The 17,903-nt window shown below is 34.9% G+C and overlaps 1 protein-coding gene across 1 annotated transcript in view; it reads left to right on the top strand.

The window, feature by feature from the left end:
- The window catches only part of ARHGAP20 (Rho GTPase activating protein 20), a 103,576-nt gene that overhangs the window by 59,698 nt on the left and 25,975 nt on the right, over window positions 1-17,903 (top strand). Inside the window, exons 4-9 of the mRNA XM_053595916.1 lie at window positions 660-809; window positions 7,889-7,930; window positions 9,143-9,227; window positions 12,126-12,203; window positions 14,493-14,559; window positions 17,255-17,443. Coding sequence (XP_053451891.1) covers window positions 660-809; window positions 7,889-7,930; window positions 9,143-9,227; window positions 12,126-12,203; window positions 14,493-14,559; window positions 17,255-17,443 — 611 coding nt within the window. The remainder of the gene's footprint in view (window positions 1-659; window positions 810-7,888; window positions 7,931-9,142; window positions 9,228-12,125; window positions 12,204-14,492; window positions 14,560-17,254; window positions 17,444-17,903) is intronic.

The following is a 17,903-nucleotide window of genomic DNA, read 5'->3' as shown; positions in this document are numbered from 1 at the left end:
CTAAAAGTGGACCTTCCATTCTATCCTGCAGTACTGCTACTACGTGTCTACCCAAAAGAAAAAAAAAAGACGTTTTATCATAATGTCATTTGCCCTTGAATATTTATAGCAACACAATTCATAATAGCAAAGATGTGGAAACAACCCAAATGCCCTTCAGCACATGAATGGATTAATAAACTGTGGAATATGTATACCATAAAATACTATTCAGCCATAAAATGATGGAGATTTTGTATCTTTTGTAAAAACCTGGACAGATTTAAAAAACATTCTCCTAAGCTAAGTATCACAAAGATGGGAAAAAAAACATCACTTGTACTGAATATTAAATTGAAACTAGTAGATGAACAACCACAAGCTCACACCAGAGGAAAAACTCAGTTAAATACAAGGAGGGAGACTGGAGGATGGGGTTTGGTAAATTCCCACCCAGTGGGTACATTGTATGGGGATATTGCACACTTCCTGAGTGAAAGACACAACTACAACTTGGACTTTAACCTTAGACAAGCAAACTATGTAACCTAATCGTATGCACCCCTATATTAATCCAAAATTTTAGAACAGTGAATAAGACATTTATCACAAGTACAGAGTCTCCCATAAAATTCAAGAAACAAAATAAGAAGAGGTCCTTTTGGTTTTTATCTTTCTAGGTATAACAATAATTTAAAAATGAAAAATAAAATTAAATTAACTGATATGTGGACAGCAAGCTGTGTGGATGAAGTGGGAGAAGGTAACACCAATGCTATGAAATCCTTTGTCTTGGGCTGGCCCACTCTGAACTTTGTGGCCACTTTCAGGTAAGAACCAGAACTTCTCCTATATTCACAGTGTTTATCTACTATGGTAATTTCTAGGATGAGAGAAAAATTTAAGCAAATTTTATTCCCTAAATTTTTAGAATGAAAAGATTTTATTCTGATTTTTTATGAAATCATTAATTCGTCTTTTGGCACATATACCCAACCAAGATGCTTTTGTGACTTAAGTTTCTCCCAAAGAGCTTTTGATTAAATTAATGCTAACAACCGAGAACTCTTGTAGTCATTTACCTTGGTTTGCCCGGTGATTTTTAAAGGAGTTCTACTGAAACAACTGGGGGGATGGGAACTGCCAGGAATATGGAAGGGGAATAGACTGGTCACATCTTTAGGACTCCATCTCCAAATCCCCTCTCTTAGGTATTTGTTTTATATATTCAGCTTTCAAATCTTATCTGTCTTTTCAAACCACTGAAATTACCTTAACTGAAGAAAATTTTGTAAAATAGTTCAATTAAGTTTTAATAACTGTTTATACTCCAAATTTTTCTAAGCGCCTATGGCTCAGTCTGTAGGGTGCCGGCCCCATATACTGAAGGTGGCGGGTTCAACCCTGTCCCTGGCCAGACTGCAACAAAAAAATAGCCGGGCGTTGTTGTGGCGGGTGCCTGTAGTCCCAGCTACTTGGGAGGCTGAGGCAAAAGAATTGCCTAAGCCAAGGAGTTGGAGGTTGCTGTGAGCAGTGTGATGCCACAGCACTCTACCAAGAGTGATAAAGTGAGGCTCTGTCTCTACAAAAAAAAAAAAAAAGAAGTATTTTTCATTATAACAATAAAATTAATGTCATGAAGTATTGGGTTGCCTGAATTGTGCATCAGTTTTTTATTTAGTATCTATAAGAGATGTGATAATCAAGAAAACTTAAGATTTTTAAGGAGTAAAAATTAGTTTCTTAAGATTTACTCCTGGGCGGGGATGGGGTTGGAGAATACATAATAAAGAATTTTCACCCTCTTATTCTTAACTGGCACTTTTTCATTTCAACTGGGGTGAGCATACCAAAATTCACACCTATGTTTTGAACAGTTGTGTTCCAATTCCAATATTTGTTTTACCCTTAGTGTCCATTACATGCACATGATGCTTTCAGATTCCTCAGGCATCATCCAAGAGCCAGATAATTAAACTTTTCCAAGCTGTTAATCTTCTCTATTAAAAGACAGGAATGTCATAAACTCTGATACGCATTATTGGCCTACCACAAGATGTTAAGAACTTTGTGAAAGAAACATGTTTGTATCTTTCTCTGTGTACACGTATCTTCTTTTCCATGACATCTATCTTTTCTATAGATACTATCATTTCCTATTGCTTAATCTCCTTGGAGTCACAAGTGAAGGGAAGCAATTTCATGTGAGTGGTAAAGCTACATGATGTTTTTAATGAAAGAATTTCCATGCAACTTTTTTTAATAATAAGGGGGTAAATGTGGAAACAAGTTTTATATCTGTAATGTTATACTGCTCCAACTATGGTTCTTTAACCAAGTAATCAAGGTTACTATCACCAGTGATGTTATGTGGATATCATATACTCCTTGATACAATGTAATAAGAACAATTCACGTCTGTGGTCTTTTCCCCATAAAAACCATAATTCCAGTCTAATGAGAAAAACATCCAGCTAACACAATTTGAAAGACATTCTACAGGATAACTGACCAGTCCTCCTCAAAACCGTCAAAGTCCAGAAATAAAAACAGGCAAAGACTGAGAAACTGTCATAGATTAACTGCTAGGAAGACGTGATAATTAAATGTGATGTGGTATTCTGGGTTGGCTCCTAGAACATTAATGGAAAAACCAGTGAAGTCTGAATAGAGTCAAGAATTTAGTTAATGGCAGGATACCAGGGTTAGTTTCATAGTTTTGACGAATGGACCATTGTAATTTAAGAGGATAACATTAGAAGAAATTTAAACTGGGGAAGAATTCTACAGGGACTGTCTGTATTATGTTTATAGCTTTTCTGCAAATCTGAAACTATTTCAAAATCAAGTGTATTTTTTAAAGAAGTAAAGTGTTGAGTTCTGTCTCTGGTATGGCAAAGTAGGGCCTTTTTGGGGGGAGAGGTTTAGTCAGTGATTAACTCTTATTTTTTTTTCTATTTTTTTATTAAATCACAAACACATAGATCATGTATACATTAATGCATTTATGGGATACAATGTGCTGATTTCATATAAAATTAGGAACGCTTACATCTGGTTAATATATACCTCATCTCATTTACTTAGTTATTGTGTGAAGACATTTGTACTCTATACTAATAGATCCGACATGTACCCTTGCATTATGCACCATGTGTGTGATCCCACCATTCACCCTCCCTCTATTTGACTTCCCCTCTCCCCCCTCCTCCTTCCTTCATCTTGGGCCATAGTTGTGATCTATTCTTCATATGAATGTGTTAGTGATTGTAAATTGGTTTCATAGTAGTACTGAGTACATTGGATATGCAAAGTAGTATCTTAACAGACTGACCACCCTACAAAAAAACAACTGAAAATGCCATTTGGTAGATTTTGAAGAGGAATTAAAATTCGGAAGAGGGCACTATCAGTAGTTGAGTTTCCTGGTTTTAAGGCTTTCACCCAAGGGCAAGAGGCAGTCACATAATGGTGAAGGGTAACTAAAACTGACAGAAATTCTTAACCCTTCTGGTCTGAAGAACCAAAATACAAAGTCCCAGTCAAACACAGCTACAATATGCAGACAGAAATCTCATAAAGATATCAGAAAAGGGGAGCTATAAATTCTGTGTATAGACGCTGTTCAAGTCTCTTGATTGCTGAACCCCCACATACCTACAATAGGCTTGCATGACGTCTGTCTTTTCTATAGATACTATCATTTCCTATTGCTTAATCTCCTGGAGTCACAAGTGAAGGGAAGCAATTTCATGTGAGTGGTAAAGCTACATGATGTTTTTATTGAAAGAATTTCCATGCAAATTTTTTTGATAATAAGGGGGTAAATGTGGAAACAATGACATTAAGACAATGACAATAAGAATTGTACTGAACTGCTACCCACCATAGGTGAAATAGAGTTTGTAGCTTAGACTAATCAAGTTAGTTGCTGGCTAAAACAAAAACATCAACATTTTTTTGCAAATACAGTAAAATAGATTTATAATGTTCAGAATATAATATAAAATTTCTTGACACATGAAGAACAAAGAAAGAGAAAAGTTAATCAATAGTGAGCTAGCCTGAGATGGCCCATACGTTAAATTACTAGAAAAGATCTTTAAATTAGCTTTCACAAGTGTCTGTGATAGATAAAATGAAAATCCAACTGAAATTAATAAAAAGATAGGAAATATCAGCAGAGAAATAGAAAATATTTTAATATGGCCAAATAGAAATTCTAGAACTGAAAACTGCAATATCTTAATTAAAAGATACTTGCCTTCCCTGCAGAATGAAAGTGAAAGTATATTCAGAAAATTTGAAGATACTCCAATATAAATAGTCAAATCAGAAGAACAGAAAAAAATAAAAATTTTTTAAATGAAAAAATGCATCAGGGACTCATGGAAAAATGTCTAAAAGTATAAAGTATATAATTGGATTTTCAGAAAATGGAGAGAGGGAATGAGGCAGAAGAAATATTTGAAGATACATTATATAAAAACTGCTCAAACTTGGTGACAGACATAAATGTACAGACTGAAAAAAGCTCACTGAACTTCAGAAAAGATAAGATGAAAAAACTCTTAATTGGTCATGTTATAAACAAGAAATCAAAGATGAAAGAAAAATCTTGAAAACAGGCAGAGAAAAGAAAGGCATTACAAACAGGAGAATGATGATTTGAATTATTATAGACTTTTCATTAGAAATTTTGAAGGTCAGGAGACAGTGGAATGACATCTTTTAAAGTGTTGAAAGTAATAACCTTCTACTTACAATACAATAACCAGCAAAAATATTCTTTAAAAAATAAAGGTTAAGTTGATTTTTTTAAAAATTATTAAGAATTTACTGCCTACAGGCTCAGTGCCCGTAGCACAGTGTTTATGGCGCCAGCCACCTACACCAAGGCTGGCGAGTTCAAACCCAGCCCAGGCCAGCTAAACAATGACAGCAACAAAAAATAGCCAGGCATTGTGGAGGACGCCTATAGTCCCAGCTACTTGGGAGGCTGAGGCAAAAGAATCACTTAACACACAAAAGTTTGAGGTTGCTATGAGCTGTGATGCCACAGCACTCTACTGAGGGTGACAAAGTGAGACTCTGTCTCAAAAAAAAAAAAAAAAAGAATTTATTGTCTTCAGACCTTTTCTACAAAAGGAAAAAAATGTTAACATAAGCTGTTCAGGACAAAGTGAAATGGTATCAGAGGGAAGCTCAAATCTTTAGAAAGGAAGACCACTGGAAATAGTTTGTATGTCTCAGTAAATATTAGGGAAATCTAGGTTATGATCAGTTAGAAATGCCATCAGACTAGATCTTAATAAACAAAAAATAAAAAACTTAATAGCTTTGAAATCTAAGACTGACGACTACCAGAATTGAACAACTCTGAATTGAGTCAAATTGAACAAAGAGCAAACAATCAGTGTGAACTATCCATGCTTTACTTTAGGAAACAGTATAGTTGTATCTCAAAAAATCTGAAAGGAATTTCATAAGTCTGTCACTGCATGTGCACTGATTCACAAACCTAAGATTTATATCCACAAGAAAAATAGGTACTACACCTTGATTTGCAGATCAAAACACACAGGAAGTACTTAAATCTGACAATGGTCTGTCTATAAGAGTAACCAGAAGAATAATATTTTAACTTATGTACCTACTGTGAATTTTAGGCTACAAACTCAGGTATGCCTGTTTATTTAAAGATCAAATTAACTCCCCTTAAGGCTCCATTTTCCCAGGCTGGTAGTAAATCAGATTTTCTTCTTTATTGGAAGCCCTGTTTTCTTAAGGTAGAATCAGAACACAAGAGACTTCCTGAGATGCATCTAAAACAGACAAGAGGCTTCTGAAATTCCATTTGTCGTGGTCACTTCTGACATCATCTTTTTCTGTGCACAAAATTATCCCTGCACATCCAAAAGATATCCTGCTTCCTTGCTAGATGTGGTGTGCAGGTATCTTTGCTGATATAAAAACTTTGGTGCCTAAGACCCAGGCCCCCTAGTTGCACCTCAAAACCATTTCCTCTGGGTTCTTTGTTTCCTTGGAACACTTTAACTGTGTGGTACAGTTCCCATGTCACTCACAAAGCTGGCAGACCTCTGGGCCCTCCATAACTTGAGAGAACATTCCTGTCTACCTTGTCATTTTTCTTTAAGGTACACTGCTTCTCCTCTCCTCTCCTCTATTATCTTTTTTGATGGCCTTCCCTATTTATGAAACTCCAAGATAACCATTGATTTTGGAACACTTCTGTTTTTAGTCCTATAAAAATGCCTGTGATTAGGAACTGCTGAAGAAATGGAGTCCTGGATTCTAGAATAGAGCCAGGGGAAGGGGAAAATATAAGAAGATTACACAAATCAGCCTTTGTAAATGCACCTAACACACACTTCATAATTTGTTTATTTTTTGAAATAATGTACTCTATATATTCAAACAGTGGAACACCATATAGAATGAGAATGAATCATTAAAAACTGCATATGGTAGTACGGATAAATTTCATAAGCATAATGTTGAATGAAAGAAGCCAGACTCAAAATGGTCTATACTGTACACACCTATATAAAGTATCCCAAACAAGCAATGCTATTATATGCTTTTGGAAATTAGGGTACAGGAAACTACTGGCTGAAAGTTAGCTGCTGGCTAAAACAAAAACATCAACATTTTGTAAATGTTGTATCAGGGACCTTCCGAGGTGATCATTTATTTTATAATCTGGATGCTGGTTATGTGTTCAATTTGGGAAACATTCTTTGAGCTATACACTTAAGCTTTGCACTGTTTTCTATATAAATCTTTTTTGTCAATTAAAATTTTAAAAACTACTGTCTTAAAGGGGCAGTATTCTTTAACTGTTTTGGAAAACAATAATGGATCTGAAGAAAATTTCTCATCTATTTTCAACACATATTTTAGCTATTTTAGTCTTTAATACAAGACTTGACATAAACCTAGAAAATTTGAACCTAGAAAATAGTTTTTAGAGAAGATAATGAGAAATCATGAAAGATGAAGTTGCATAGTTAATGGTAAAAAAAAAAGATGTAATGTGGTAAACAACATTAGAAACAAATTACAAATACTTTGAAGCATTATTTTGGAGCAAGAAAATAACTAGGATTTCCAGTTTCTCTAAAGAGATTAGAAATATGGCTTTAAAAGCTTGTGACACCACCATATAGGAATAAATTAATTTTATTTCTAACTTTAAGAATGAAGTGCAGCTATGACATCAGCAAAAAAATTACGAATCAATAGTTATTGAGTTGTAAATGGATGACTTTAATGAAGTTATAATAATTAAGAATAAGTTTTCTGTGAACTAATTTACTAAATTATAGTTCTGCTGTATGTATTTTACAAAATGTTTATTTTCCTGACAGGAAAGGTTTCTGGGCCAAGAGACTTTTATCCATATGCCAAATTTCTCTTTAATCTCTTTAATCTCAATATTAAGCATACTTTCTATTTGTATGGCCCTGTAAGCTACAAAAATACTGTGAGTGAGGTAATTAACCCAGTTTTACAGATGTGCAAAAACCAGGTGTTGGATTCCAAACCAAGTAATCTTTCCATTGTTAAGAGCTACCTCTTACTGATAATACTGCTACTTGTAAAAAAAAAAAAAAGAAGAAGAAGAAAAAACAGTAAGGTGGAAAAGAGGGTCGTTTTGGATTCATCCAGGAGAATTTAATAAAACTATACTTGACTATGTGATCTTTCTAAAAGAGTATTTTCACCACAGGATTCTCCAGAACAAAATTGTGCTGAGGTTGCATCTTAACATGTGCAATGGTATCAATAACAACAGGCTGTTTATACTTTTATCTGGTTGACAATGTTAAATCTGTTAACACAAGTAGTTTATGTGATTTTTCTCTTCCTTTTTCTTTGATTGTAGTTCTCCAGAGCAAAAAGACAAATGGCTCTCTCTCCTTCAGAGGTACTTTTTTTCAGTATATATATTTTTAATCTTTAATCCACAATAAACAAATTAAAACCTTTTCTGCAGACATGCACCCCATATTATTACCCTTCTCCTTAGTAGAAATTGTTCATTTGTCCTAAAAATAAGCTGCTGTTTAGATTATTCATTAGCTCCTACTTGCTGTAAATAATGTTCTTTAACTATACATATTCCTTATTTTCTGGGAAGGAGAACATTGAGGTCTAGTTAGATTATTTTAGACAGAAATTAGTCAATAATATCTACCATTTCTTTTGGTTGTCTCCAGTCTACCAATTGGAGCTAACAGTTTCCACAATGTACATACTAAGTGTCCATAAATGCAGGGTTTTCTGCTGAGCTGCTCAAAAAATCCATCATTAACCCCACCATTGAGCATACAGACTAAATGGATGGACTTTGTCTCTCTCATCTATTAGAGCCACAGTCCTTCCCTTCTTTCTGCTCTCTCTCCCTTAGCAAGCAATGGGATAACCAAGATTTACACTCCATTGGAGAGCTAGATGAGAGTAAAAGCTCATTTGATAGCAAATACTTTGGCCTTATAAAGTATTTCATGTGCCCCTGTTCTTACCAGTAAGGTGTTGGACCTATCCAGAGAAGGCAGGGAAGTTGTTAGGATAAAATACTACACAGAAGCACCATAACCTTATTGTGCTTCTTGAACCTCACTTGACATGGAGGTCCCATTCTTTTTTGTGCCCAAGCCTAATGTCCTGGAATCTTTTTTACTCACATCCAACCCATCATGTAATCTGACTTTGCTGAGTCTTCTCATCTGTCTTTAAAAATAGCATATAGGGTGGTGCCTGTGGCTCAGTCGGTAAGGCGCCAGCCCCAGCCCCATATACCGAGGGTGGCGGGTTCAAACCCGGCCCCGGCTGAACTGCAACCAAAAAATAGCTGGGCGTTGTGGCGGGCGCCTGTAGTCCCAGCTACTCGGGAGGCTGAGGCAAGAGAATCGCTTAAGCCCAGGAGTTGGAGGTTGCTGTGAGCTGTGTGATGCCACGGCACTCTACCGAGGGCCATAAAGTGAGACTCTGTCTCTACAAAAAAAATAAATAAATAAATAAAAATAGCATATAAGTATATTGAAAATATTAGCAATATAGATTGACTTTTTAAAATAATCCATTAGAGATTCCTTCTGACTCAGTGTTGTTTTGGGTTGTTGTTGCATTTGATTAGATACATCAATCTAGAGAAAGAGAAGGACTACCCGAAGAGCATTCCCCTCAAAATCTTCGCCAAGGACATTGGGAATTGTGTCTATGTAAGTGTTTGTAAGCCAGAAAACTAAATTCCAAGTCCCTGCATAAAGCAGAATACCATGGATTAAAAATAGGCAGACAGACTGTGTATGTGCTATGAAAAGCAGGCATTTAAGAATCGCGCAGGGGGAAAAACACATTTTCCTAAGTGTATCTATGTCTTTGTATATGTGAAGATTAAACCCTACAGAAAATGAAGCAAGGGAAGTTCATATTAACTACAGTGTTTAACATTTATGTTTGAAAAGAGCACTGCTTGCCAGATTCTCTTTTCTACCTTTGGCATGAATGTTTCTCTGAGTCTTTTCAATATCAGCTATAGAAACTTGTAAAGCTTTTTCCGCAAAGAGATATTTCCTATTATTATTAAGCAATTTTTTTCCAATTTGTCATTTCTTAAGTAGAGAGTGGGTTTGAAAAGTTTATTCTTTGAATTCTTATGAATGGAATCCCTCAGTTTAATTAGTGGATGATCTGGGAAAGGCAACATTTTTAAAGGATTAGCATTTTTCCACCTCACTGTGTTTATCACATTGGTCAAATGTTTTAACCTCGGTTATTATGCATAATTTGATGACTGATGCTGTAGTAAAAGAGCCAAGATGTTATCAATGATGAATAAGATGGAAACTTCACAAATATTTTTATGGCACTAGGGACTGTCATACTTCACAGCAGCTCTAGATCACACAGAATAGATTTGTTTGTGGGAACCAGGTAGTGGAAAATTGTTGTTTTGGCCAAAAGCAAAAATTATGCAAATGTGCTGACCAACTCCTAAATGCCAGATATCACTGCTTAAGGAAAATATTCAAATTTTTATGGTATGAAACTATAGAGTTTTCCTGCGGCAAAGTAGAAAAACACACTTGTTTCTGCCTGCTTTGATTCAGTTGTTGTGGCACTTGGTTATATTCAATATTTTTATGGAAAAACCCTTGAATTTTTTTAACACTTTCTTTTCAGTGTGTGGAAAGGGTATCCTAGAGCAAGGACTGATGGAAGAGACGAGATCTGGTCAGGTCAAATGCTGTTTTTGTTGCTAGTACCCTGGATAAGTCAAGCATAATGCCACATATTGTCCTTTGCTCTATGAAGTAGATTTCCTGGCAAGAGTCTCTTTCAGGGAGCTCTGGTTCCAGTTATTTTTCCCTAAAGAGGAGTATATATATGGGAAGTATTATCTTTGTCCTTTAGTTATGTACAGCCTCTCAGTGAATGCTGCTAATACATTGTGTTTATTAAACAAAGAGCTTTATCTGCTGAAATTCATTTGTTTTGTGTATCAGAAGGGCATTTGAGAAAATTAATATTAATTTCTCTAATTAGTATTTTGAACATATGTGCCTAAACTAAGAAAAACCATTACCTTAGAATCAGATAATTGGGAGGGTAGATTCTCTTAACTTGACAAAAGACTTCATGAGAGAGTTTACTTAAATAGAAGCATTTTTTAGATTTTTTTCAAAAAGCACAAACCTTTATTAAAATTACGTTATAAATTAAATCCCAGTTTGTAACATATCTATGACACTCTTCTGATAGGAGACAGATGCTGGGTTGGGTGCTCCAAAACCTTGCCTTTGGGCTCTGAGACAATGTTGCATAGTCCTAGGGGTTATAAGGAGTACAATTTGAAAATCATGCATTTAAAATACTTTTGTAAAACTTAAAATTCATTTAACAAATGACTTGGAGGCAATTCGTCATGTCAATTCATTGGCTCATAGGGAAGAAATACTATTAATGGAACAATAAGTAATGAATTGTCAGTAGATTTCACTTAGCTTTATTTTTATTTTTTTTAATATCATTGCATTTCCATTTATGCTTCTTATTTGTGCCTTTTAAGCCCTGTCAGAGACATAGCCCTGATAACTGATGTCTTATCAGTTACAATTGATAAGACTCAGAATCTTGCTAAATCCTTTTCTGTTTTTTGCAAATTGTCTTTTTAAGTAGCTATTCTTGCTGTAGTTTAACACAGAGATATATAGATGTTCTATTCAATGGCAGACTTGGTAATAGAATTAAACTTAATAAAATTTTCAATTCTTTTTTCTAGACTCATTGGTTTGAAATCTTCTAAAGATTTCAGTAATCAAAATCATAGTAATCACAGCATCTGACACATAGTACTTAATAAATGATTTTTTTAAAGTCTAAGCTTTAAATCTTTTTTTGTAACCAGTTATTATGCTGAGTTTACCTGAAACTGACTTTATATCATGCAAAGAAATAAAACACTCTGCCATGAAAATAGTACTCAGGAAAAAATAGAAAGAGATTTAGTTCTCTCCATTTTATTATCCATGACTTTGTAACAGTGTGTCTCAACCTTTTTTAATCTCACAGCACACTTGAACCTTCATGCCACACTTTAATTATGTTGATCAAAAAAAAGAGAGTAAAAAATAGAATATACTTACTGTACTTTGAATTTCTTTGAAAAGTAATTAATGATCTTTAAAATTTTTATGGCACACCAATTTTTATGGCCATTTTTATGGCCACAGCACACTGGTTGAAAATCACTGCATTACAGAAATACAGTGATAAGGAATATGGAATATGAGGCAATGGGCCAGCCTCACTGATGTTTTTTTAATTGGGATCTGAATCCCTGTGCTCTCTCTGAAATATATTTAGTCTTTTCCTCACTTGTTTAAGCTTGTATATTTTGTGGGCTACCGTCTTTTATTTAAAGAGAAATGTTTTGTTAAAAGGCAGGGAACAAATATAAATTATAATCAACTGTGTTCTACTTAAATCTTGTGATTTACCCCTTTCACAAGAAATCAAGCTTTGTCTTTGGCTAATCATTTGACAATGATTATTTCTTTGTCTATTTTAGAAGTCTTTATTCATACCTGTATTTCTTATTTCTTTTCTTTCTACAGTCTAAAACTATAACAGTAAAGAATTCAGATACAGCGAATGAAGTTATCAACATGTTATTTTCAATGCTAGGGATAACTGTAAGTTACTCTGCCAGATAATCTTAATAAAAACAAACTTTGATACGTTAAATTTGTATAAATATTATCCTTTTCATCATAAGACAGCTGATATTAAAGATACAAATCATATTTTATTCTCCAAAATGTAGAAGTTAAGGATAATAAAGTTTTAATACAGGTTGGCCATAAAGTTCATAGGCGATTTACACACAAACTTTATGGCCACCCTGTATTAACTTTTAATATATGCGGGTTGTCCTTCTACTCTTATTTTAAAACTGGTGTAAACTGAAAAACATTAATTTAGACTATAATTTTGGGTGATAATATGCATTTTATTGTATATGCTATATAAATATACAAAACAATTTGGTATAAGATTATCAATATGGAGAAAGTTTTCAACCTCTTCTCTCCTTCCTAGTCGACACTATTTGACTCTCCACCCCTATCTAATTATCCTGTTTGTATCTCAAGACTTAGTCAGTCTTAGGATGATGAATTCTGAAGGATTTGCTCTGCAGTAGAATTTTTACATAAACTCATTGTCTGGCTACAGCCCCTGAGAATGAGATGGTACCTCTAATGAACTGGTAAATAAAAAAAGACAAGCTTTGAATTAGACCATGGATTTGAAGAGCTTCAGTATGCACACCACATTCCTCCCTGTTTTGGTTTTAAATTCTGTCCCTTTCTGTTTTCTATGACAGAGGTTAGTTTTTGAAATTTTAGTAGTAGAGGAGATTGGAATGTTGGAGGGTGAGGTAGAAGGAAGAGAACTGGAAGATTCTTCTCATTGCCTCCTCATTTGTATAAACATTCTATACAGGGAATTCTTTTATTAAAAGGAGTTAACTTTCAAAAAGATGGAAACTAAGGAAAGCCCTTAAGAACTTAGGGCAACCAATAATTGGGGTAAGAAATCTGATTATTTTATTAATAGTAAAACATTTAAAGTGTAATTAAATTTGTGTGCACTGTGTAAAGCAGGCACCTCTGCATTTATTTCTAACCTGTATGAATATATTTTGGAAGAAAGTGGATAGTTTTATAATGTACACAGCTATGGTTTAATAAAAAATAAAAAAATAAAATAAAAAAAATAAAAATAAAAATAAATAATAAATAAATAAAAAAAAAAGAAAGTGGATAGTTTTAGAGGTAGCAAGATTAATAACATGATTCATTTTCTTATCTATGCTTTTGGATAAAATGCTTAATCTCCTCAAACCAGAAGAATATTTATTTGACTAGGAATTGAGGCTATTTGGTTATACCTATTCTAAGGGATTATTATGATGCTTTCAGATACTACATTAAAGATTTTTGTTAGATTACTCTTCCTGTTTACAATAAAAATTTTGGCTAGGGGACGTGTCAGAGAGGAAGTGACAAACTAGGAGGGGGAAGGAGGAACGGTTTGTGTGGTATTCTTCATAGGCAGGACCCCTCCATTATAAGTGCAGGCCCCTGATTTTTAATCACAAGTTAAAGGCAAGGATATGAAATATTGCCAGCAGATTTATCTTCATTCAAAATGTTGTTGTTTTATCCCTCCTAGAGGATTTAACAAAATCTGTATAATTTAGTATTATTTCTTTCAAGTGGGATTTATAGTGTTCTTGGGTTATAATTCTGCTAGTGAACAGTTTTATTGTTTTCCATGACTGGGCCTGTTCTCTAGATAGGATTCTTGTCTGTTCTGTGCCCAGAACTGGACTTACCCAAATTAAAGCTAGTGCAAACTGTGCCAACTACCTATCTCCTCAAAGCTTCTTGGTTATTCTCCTGCTCAGAAGCAGCTGAGCTAATAATCAGCCTTTGACATTTTACTTTTTAATCATAGCAGTATTTGTGGCTTGCTAGATAATAAGGTTGTCTTTGCAGAGCCATGTTGGAGGTTGAACCCATATTCTCTGAGAAATTCGCAGGTATAGCAGATGTCAGGACTCTAAAGAAGAGATTAACTTTTTATAAAGAACCAGGAAGTTTGTTCTTTCTTTGTAAAAAGGCCTACCACAATCTCACATTCCATGGACTGCCTTATAGTGAGAGCCTAAGTCCGTTGCAGTTCATGGATCCCTGGCCATCACTGAATGGAGAAGGGCAGGATTTGTGAGTCCTCTATTGGGGATGGGGAAAGGGAGGTTGGTTGTAGGTATCAACACTTCAAAAGCCATAACCACTGTCATAAACCCAAATCAGATGTATAGTCTCCATCTTTTTCTTTTTGAAAAGCATAAAAATGTCAAAAATCCTCATTCAAGCACAAAATGTGAAAGATGTATTGCAACTTTTATCTCCAAGGGCACTGAGAGAGATTACCAGTTATGGGTCATTTCTGGCAAAGAAGCAGCACCATACCCACTCATTGGTAAGTTTTTTGTAAAAAATTGAAGATCGTATGGTTATGTTTTAATTATAATTCTAAGTGTCTCAGAGAATTGATTGTGTGGTCCTAATCTTAAGTACTACTAAATGGCCTCATGTGATATCCATTTATATATCCATTTACTCATATATCAAGCAAATAGTATCTCCTCATTCAAGCAGTTAATGCTATAGTTGAGAAATGTAAATTTTCCTCTCTGCTTTTTCACTTTACAGAGTTATCTTGCCAAACTTTCAAAAACAATTTCTGTAAGAAAGCAATATTTATTGATATTCCTTTTTCTTTATATATTTATTTTTGACATTCAGTTTTGAATTTCCTATTCCTTTTCCTGTTGCCTCTATGGAAAACAATACTAATCCATCAGTGAGTACATGACACTGACTCTGTGCCCGGAACTTTCTTTTTTTTTTTTTTTTTTTTTGTAGAGACAGAGCCTCACTTTATGGCCCTCTGTAGAGTGCTGTGGCCTCACACAGCTCACAGCAACCTCCAACTCCTGGGCTTAAGCAATTCTCTTGCCTCAGCCTCCCGAGTAGCTGGGACTACAGGCGCCCGCCACAACGCCCAGCTATTTGCCCGGAACTTTCTTAAGCATTATAAAGAAGATATTAACCTATTTGCTTTTTCTGTAGCCAAATTTTCTAGCATTTGTTTTGAGTAATTATTGGCAAATGGGTTACACCTCACCTTTTGAAAATAATTTAGCTATGGCCGGGCACGGTAGCTCATGCCTGTAATCATAGGCCTTTGGGAGGCCAAGGTAGGTAGATTGCCAGAGGTCAGCAATTCAAGACCGGCCTGAGCAAGAGCAAAACCCCATCTCTAAAAAAAATATCTGGGCGTTGTGGTGAGCACTCAAGCCCAAGAGTTTGAGGTTGTTGTAAGCTATGACGCTATGGCACTCTACCAAGGGTGACAAAGGAAAATTCTTTTCTCAAAAAATTAAATAAAATAAAAAATAAAATCATTTAGCTAAAAAATATTTCTTGATCAGTATTTTGTTCAATGTGGTTAACAGAAATAGAACAATTAATACAAGGGACAGTGTCTGTAGCAAATCTTAAGATAATGAAAATAACAATGAGGATGACAAATTCTGTTAATTTTAAAATTCTTACTACCCACCAGACATTGTATAGACCATATACTATGCATTGTCTTATGTAATCCTTTGTCTCTAAGGTCACTACTATGTAAGTTAGTGTGTTTCAAGTAATCAAATAATCTAGAAAATGTATATGCTCAGACTTAGAATATACAAATCTGAGGACAGAATTGACAGCATTTCAGCTTTGTTTTTAACATTGTCATTTTTATAAAAGCAGTAAGCAACAAAGTTGTCATTAAATATACACAGTAATTAGTTTAATAAAATATTATTTATATTATAAAATATATTATATATAATATTATATATTATAAAATATTATATTATAAAATAAAATATTAATTAAAACTAGGTAGATAATACCTACCTAGCTCCCAGCTCCAAGCTTTCATATTAGCTCTTGAATGAGATGGGGGGATGTGATTGTTCCATGATTTGGCAGTTCTTAATTGTATATTTGAATTTTAATGTGCCTTGCAAATTTCAGTTATAGTTTACCAGCTAGCTATTTTGATAAATTGATTTTGCTTTATGGCTGTTGCAGAAGTCTTTTTGCCCTCATCCCTGGAAGTTGCTGTAGGAATTGGTATTAATGGAACATTGACAGTGTATGCCTCTGCCAGGTGGAAAGGAAGAGTGAGAGTTCATTGAATTATATTCATTAATAAGTCAGAAATAAAAGGGAACTTACTCTCTGTACTTAAAAAGTCTATAGCACAATGGTATTGAGATACACTATAGAGTACTAAAAAGCAAAATCTCATTGTAGTCAGGTGTCCAGGGTTTACTTTTTCTGTTTTGTAAATTTCTTTTTGTATCTAGTTCTGTGTTTCTGATCCCCTGCTGTCTTCCTTCTGATTGTTGCCTATGAACACTAACCTCAGAGGGCAGCAGCGGGAAGGAAGCATAAATCAAACCAGGGCCAGTGCTCTTGAGCAACTCTTACTATGTAACTAATAAAAAGTAATGAAATGCCTTTAACAGACATCATGTGGTAGATAATAACAATGATAGTGATGCTTGACATGTATCGTTCTTTGTTTCTATTATTTAAATAATATTAGCCACTAACAGTACTTATAATACTTGTATAATAACTAAATATTTTAAGTCATAGATTTGAGCTGGAATGGAGGGTATAGATTTACTGAAGATATGTAGATCTAGTTAATGTCAAAGGAGAAACTAGAATACCTTTAAATATTCTAAGATGCAGACATACAAAGAGGCAACATTACACAGCTCACAAACTGATCTATGCATTTATTCTGAACAAGATAGTCTTTTATTCCTCCCCACCTCTTCTGTTTTTTTTTTGTTTTTTTTTTTTGGCCGAGGCTGGATTTGAACCCACTACCTCTGGCATATGGGGCCAGTGCCCTACTCCTCTGAGCCACAGGCACCACCCACTCCCCACCTCTTCTTAAAATGACTTTGGTAGGACCCAGCAACATTATGCAGGGGTCTCCAACTGTAATAAACATGTATTATTGTATATTCTATTTGTAGCACATATGATCACAGTACCAGTCAGTCTGACATCTACATTTAGATTTTTATATGTAGGGCATGAATATCCCTATGGAATTAAAATGAGCCACCTTCGAGACACTGCTCTTTTGACATCGGGATCAAAAGAATCTACCACCCCTTTCAACTTCCAAGAGCCCTTCCTTATGGAGGAGCTGCCCCGGGAGATGCAGTGCCAGTTCGTCCTGAAGCCCAGCCGCCTGGCTGCAGCCCAGCACCTGAGCGGTGAGTTGTGTCTCCCTCATGGAGTCTGCTTTCAGCAAGAGTTTATTTCTGAACACAAATTCAGTACAAAAGCAAAGACCCAAGTTTTCAGCCAGAAGAGGTATTTTTCCTTTGAAATTTAGTAAGTATTTTGAAAGGAAAGATGGAGTTTTAGAAGAAGATAAGTTTTATAAAGCAGCAATAGGCATTACTGGCTTATAACCAGCAGCTAATAGCAATATGGTCTGTCCCTTCTTATTCACCATTCTGTCCCCTTTAACCTCATGCCTACTACAGAGTCAAAGGCCCCAGGCAGGGCTGCAGGGCTTCAATGCCTTCTTTGGACAGTGGTGCATACTGTGTGTTCCCCCGAAATGGTTACATTACAAAAGGAGGCTGTCAGTGATGGGTGTCAGAGCCCAGGATGCCCTACCTAGATCTTGGTATGAAAAAGATGATTTCTACAGAAGTCTCCCCTGAG

The sequence above is a fragment of the Nycticebus coucang genome, chromosome 6 (assembly GCF_027406575.1).
Source record: "Nycticebus coucang isolate mNycCou1 chromosome 6, mNycCou1.pri, whole genome shotgun sequence".
In the NCBI taxonomy this organism is placed as follows: Eukaryota; Metazoa; Chordata; class Mammalia; order Primates; family Lorisidae; genus Nycticebus; species Nycticebus coucang.
Note: the sequence above shows the minus strand (reverse complement) of the source record. Positions and strands in the feature narration are given on the sequence as shown.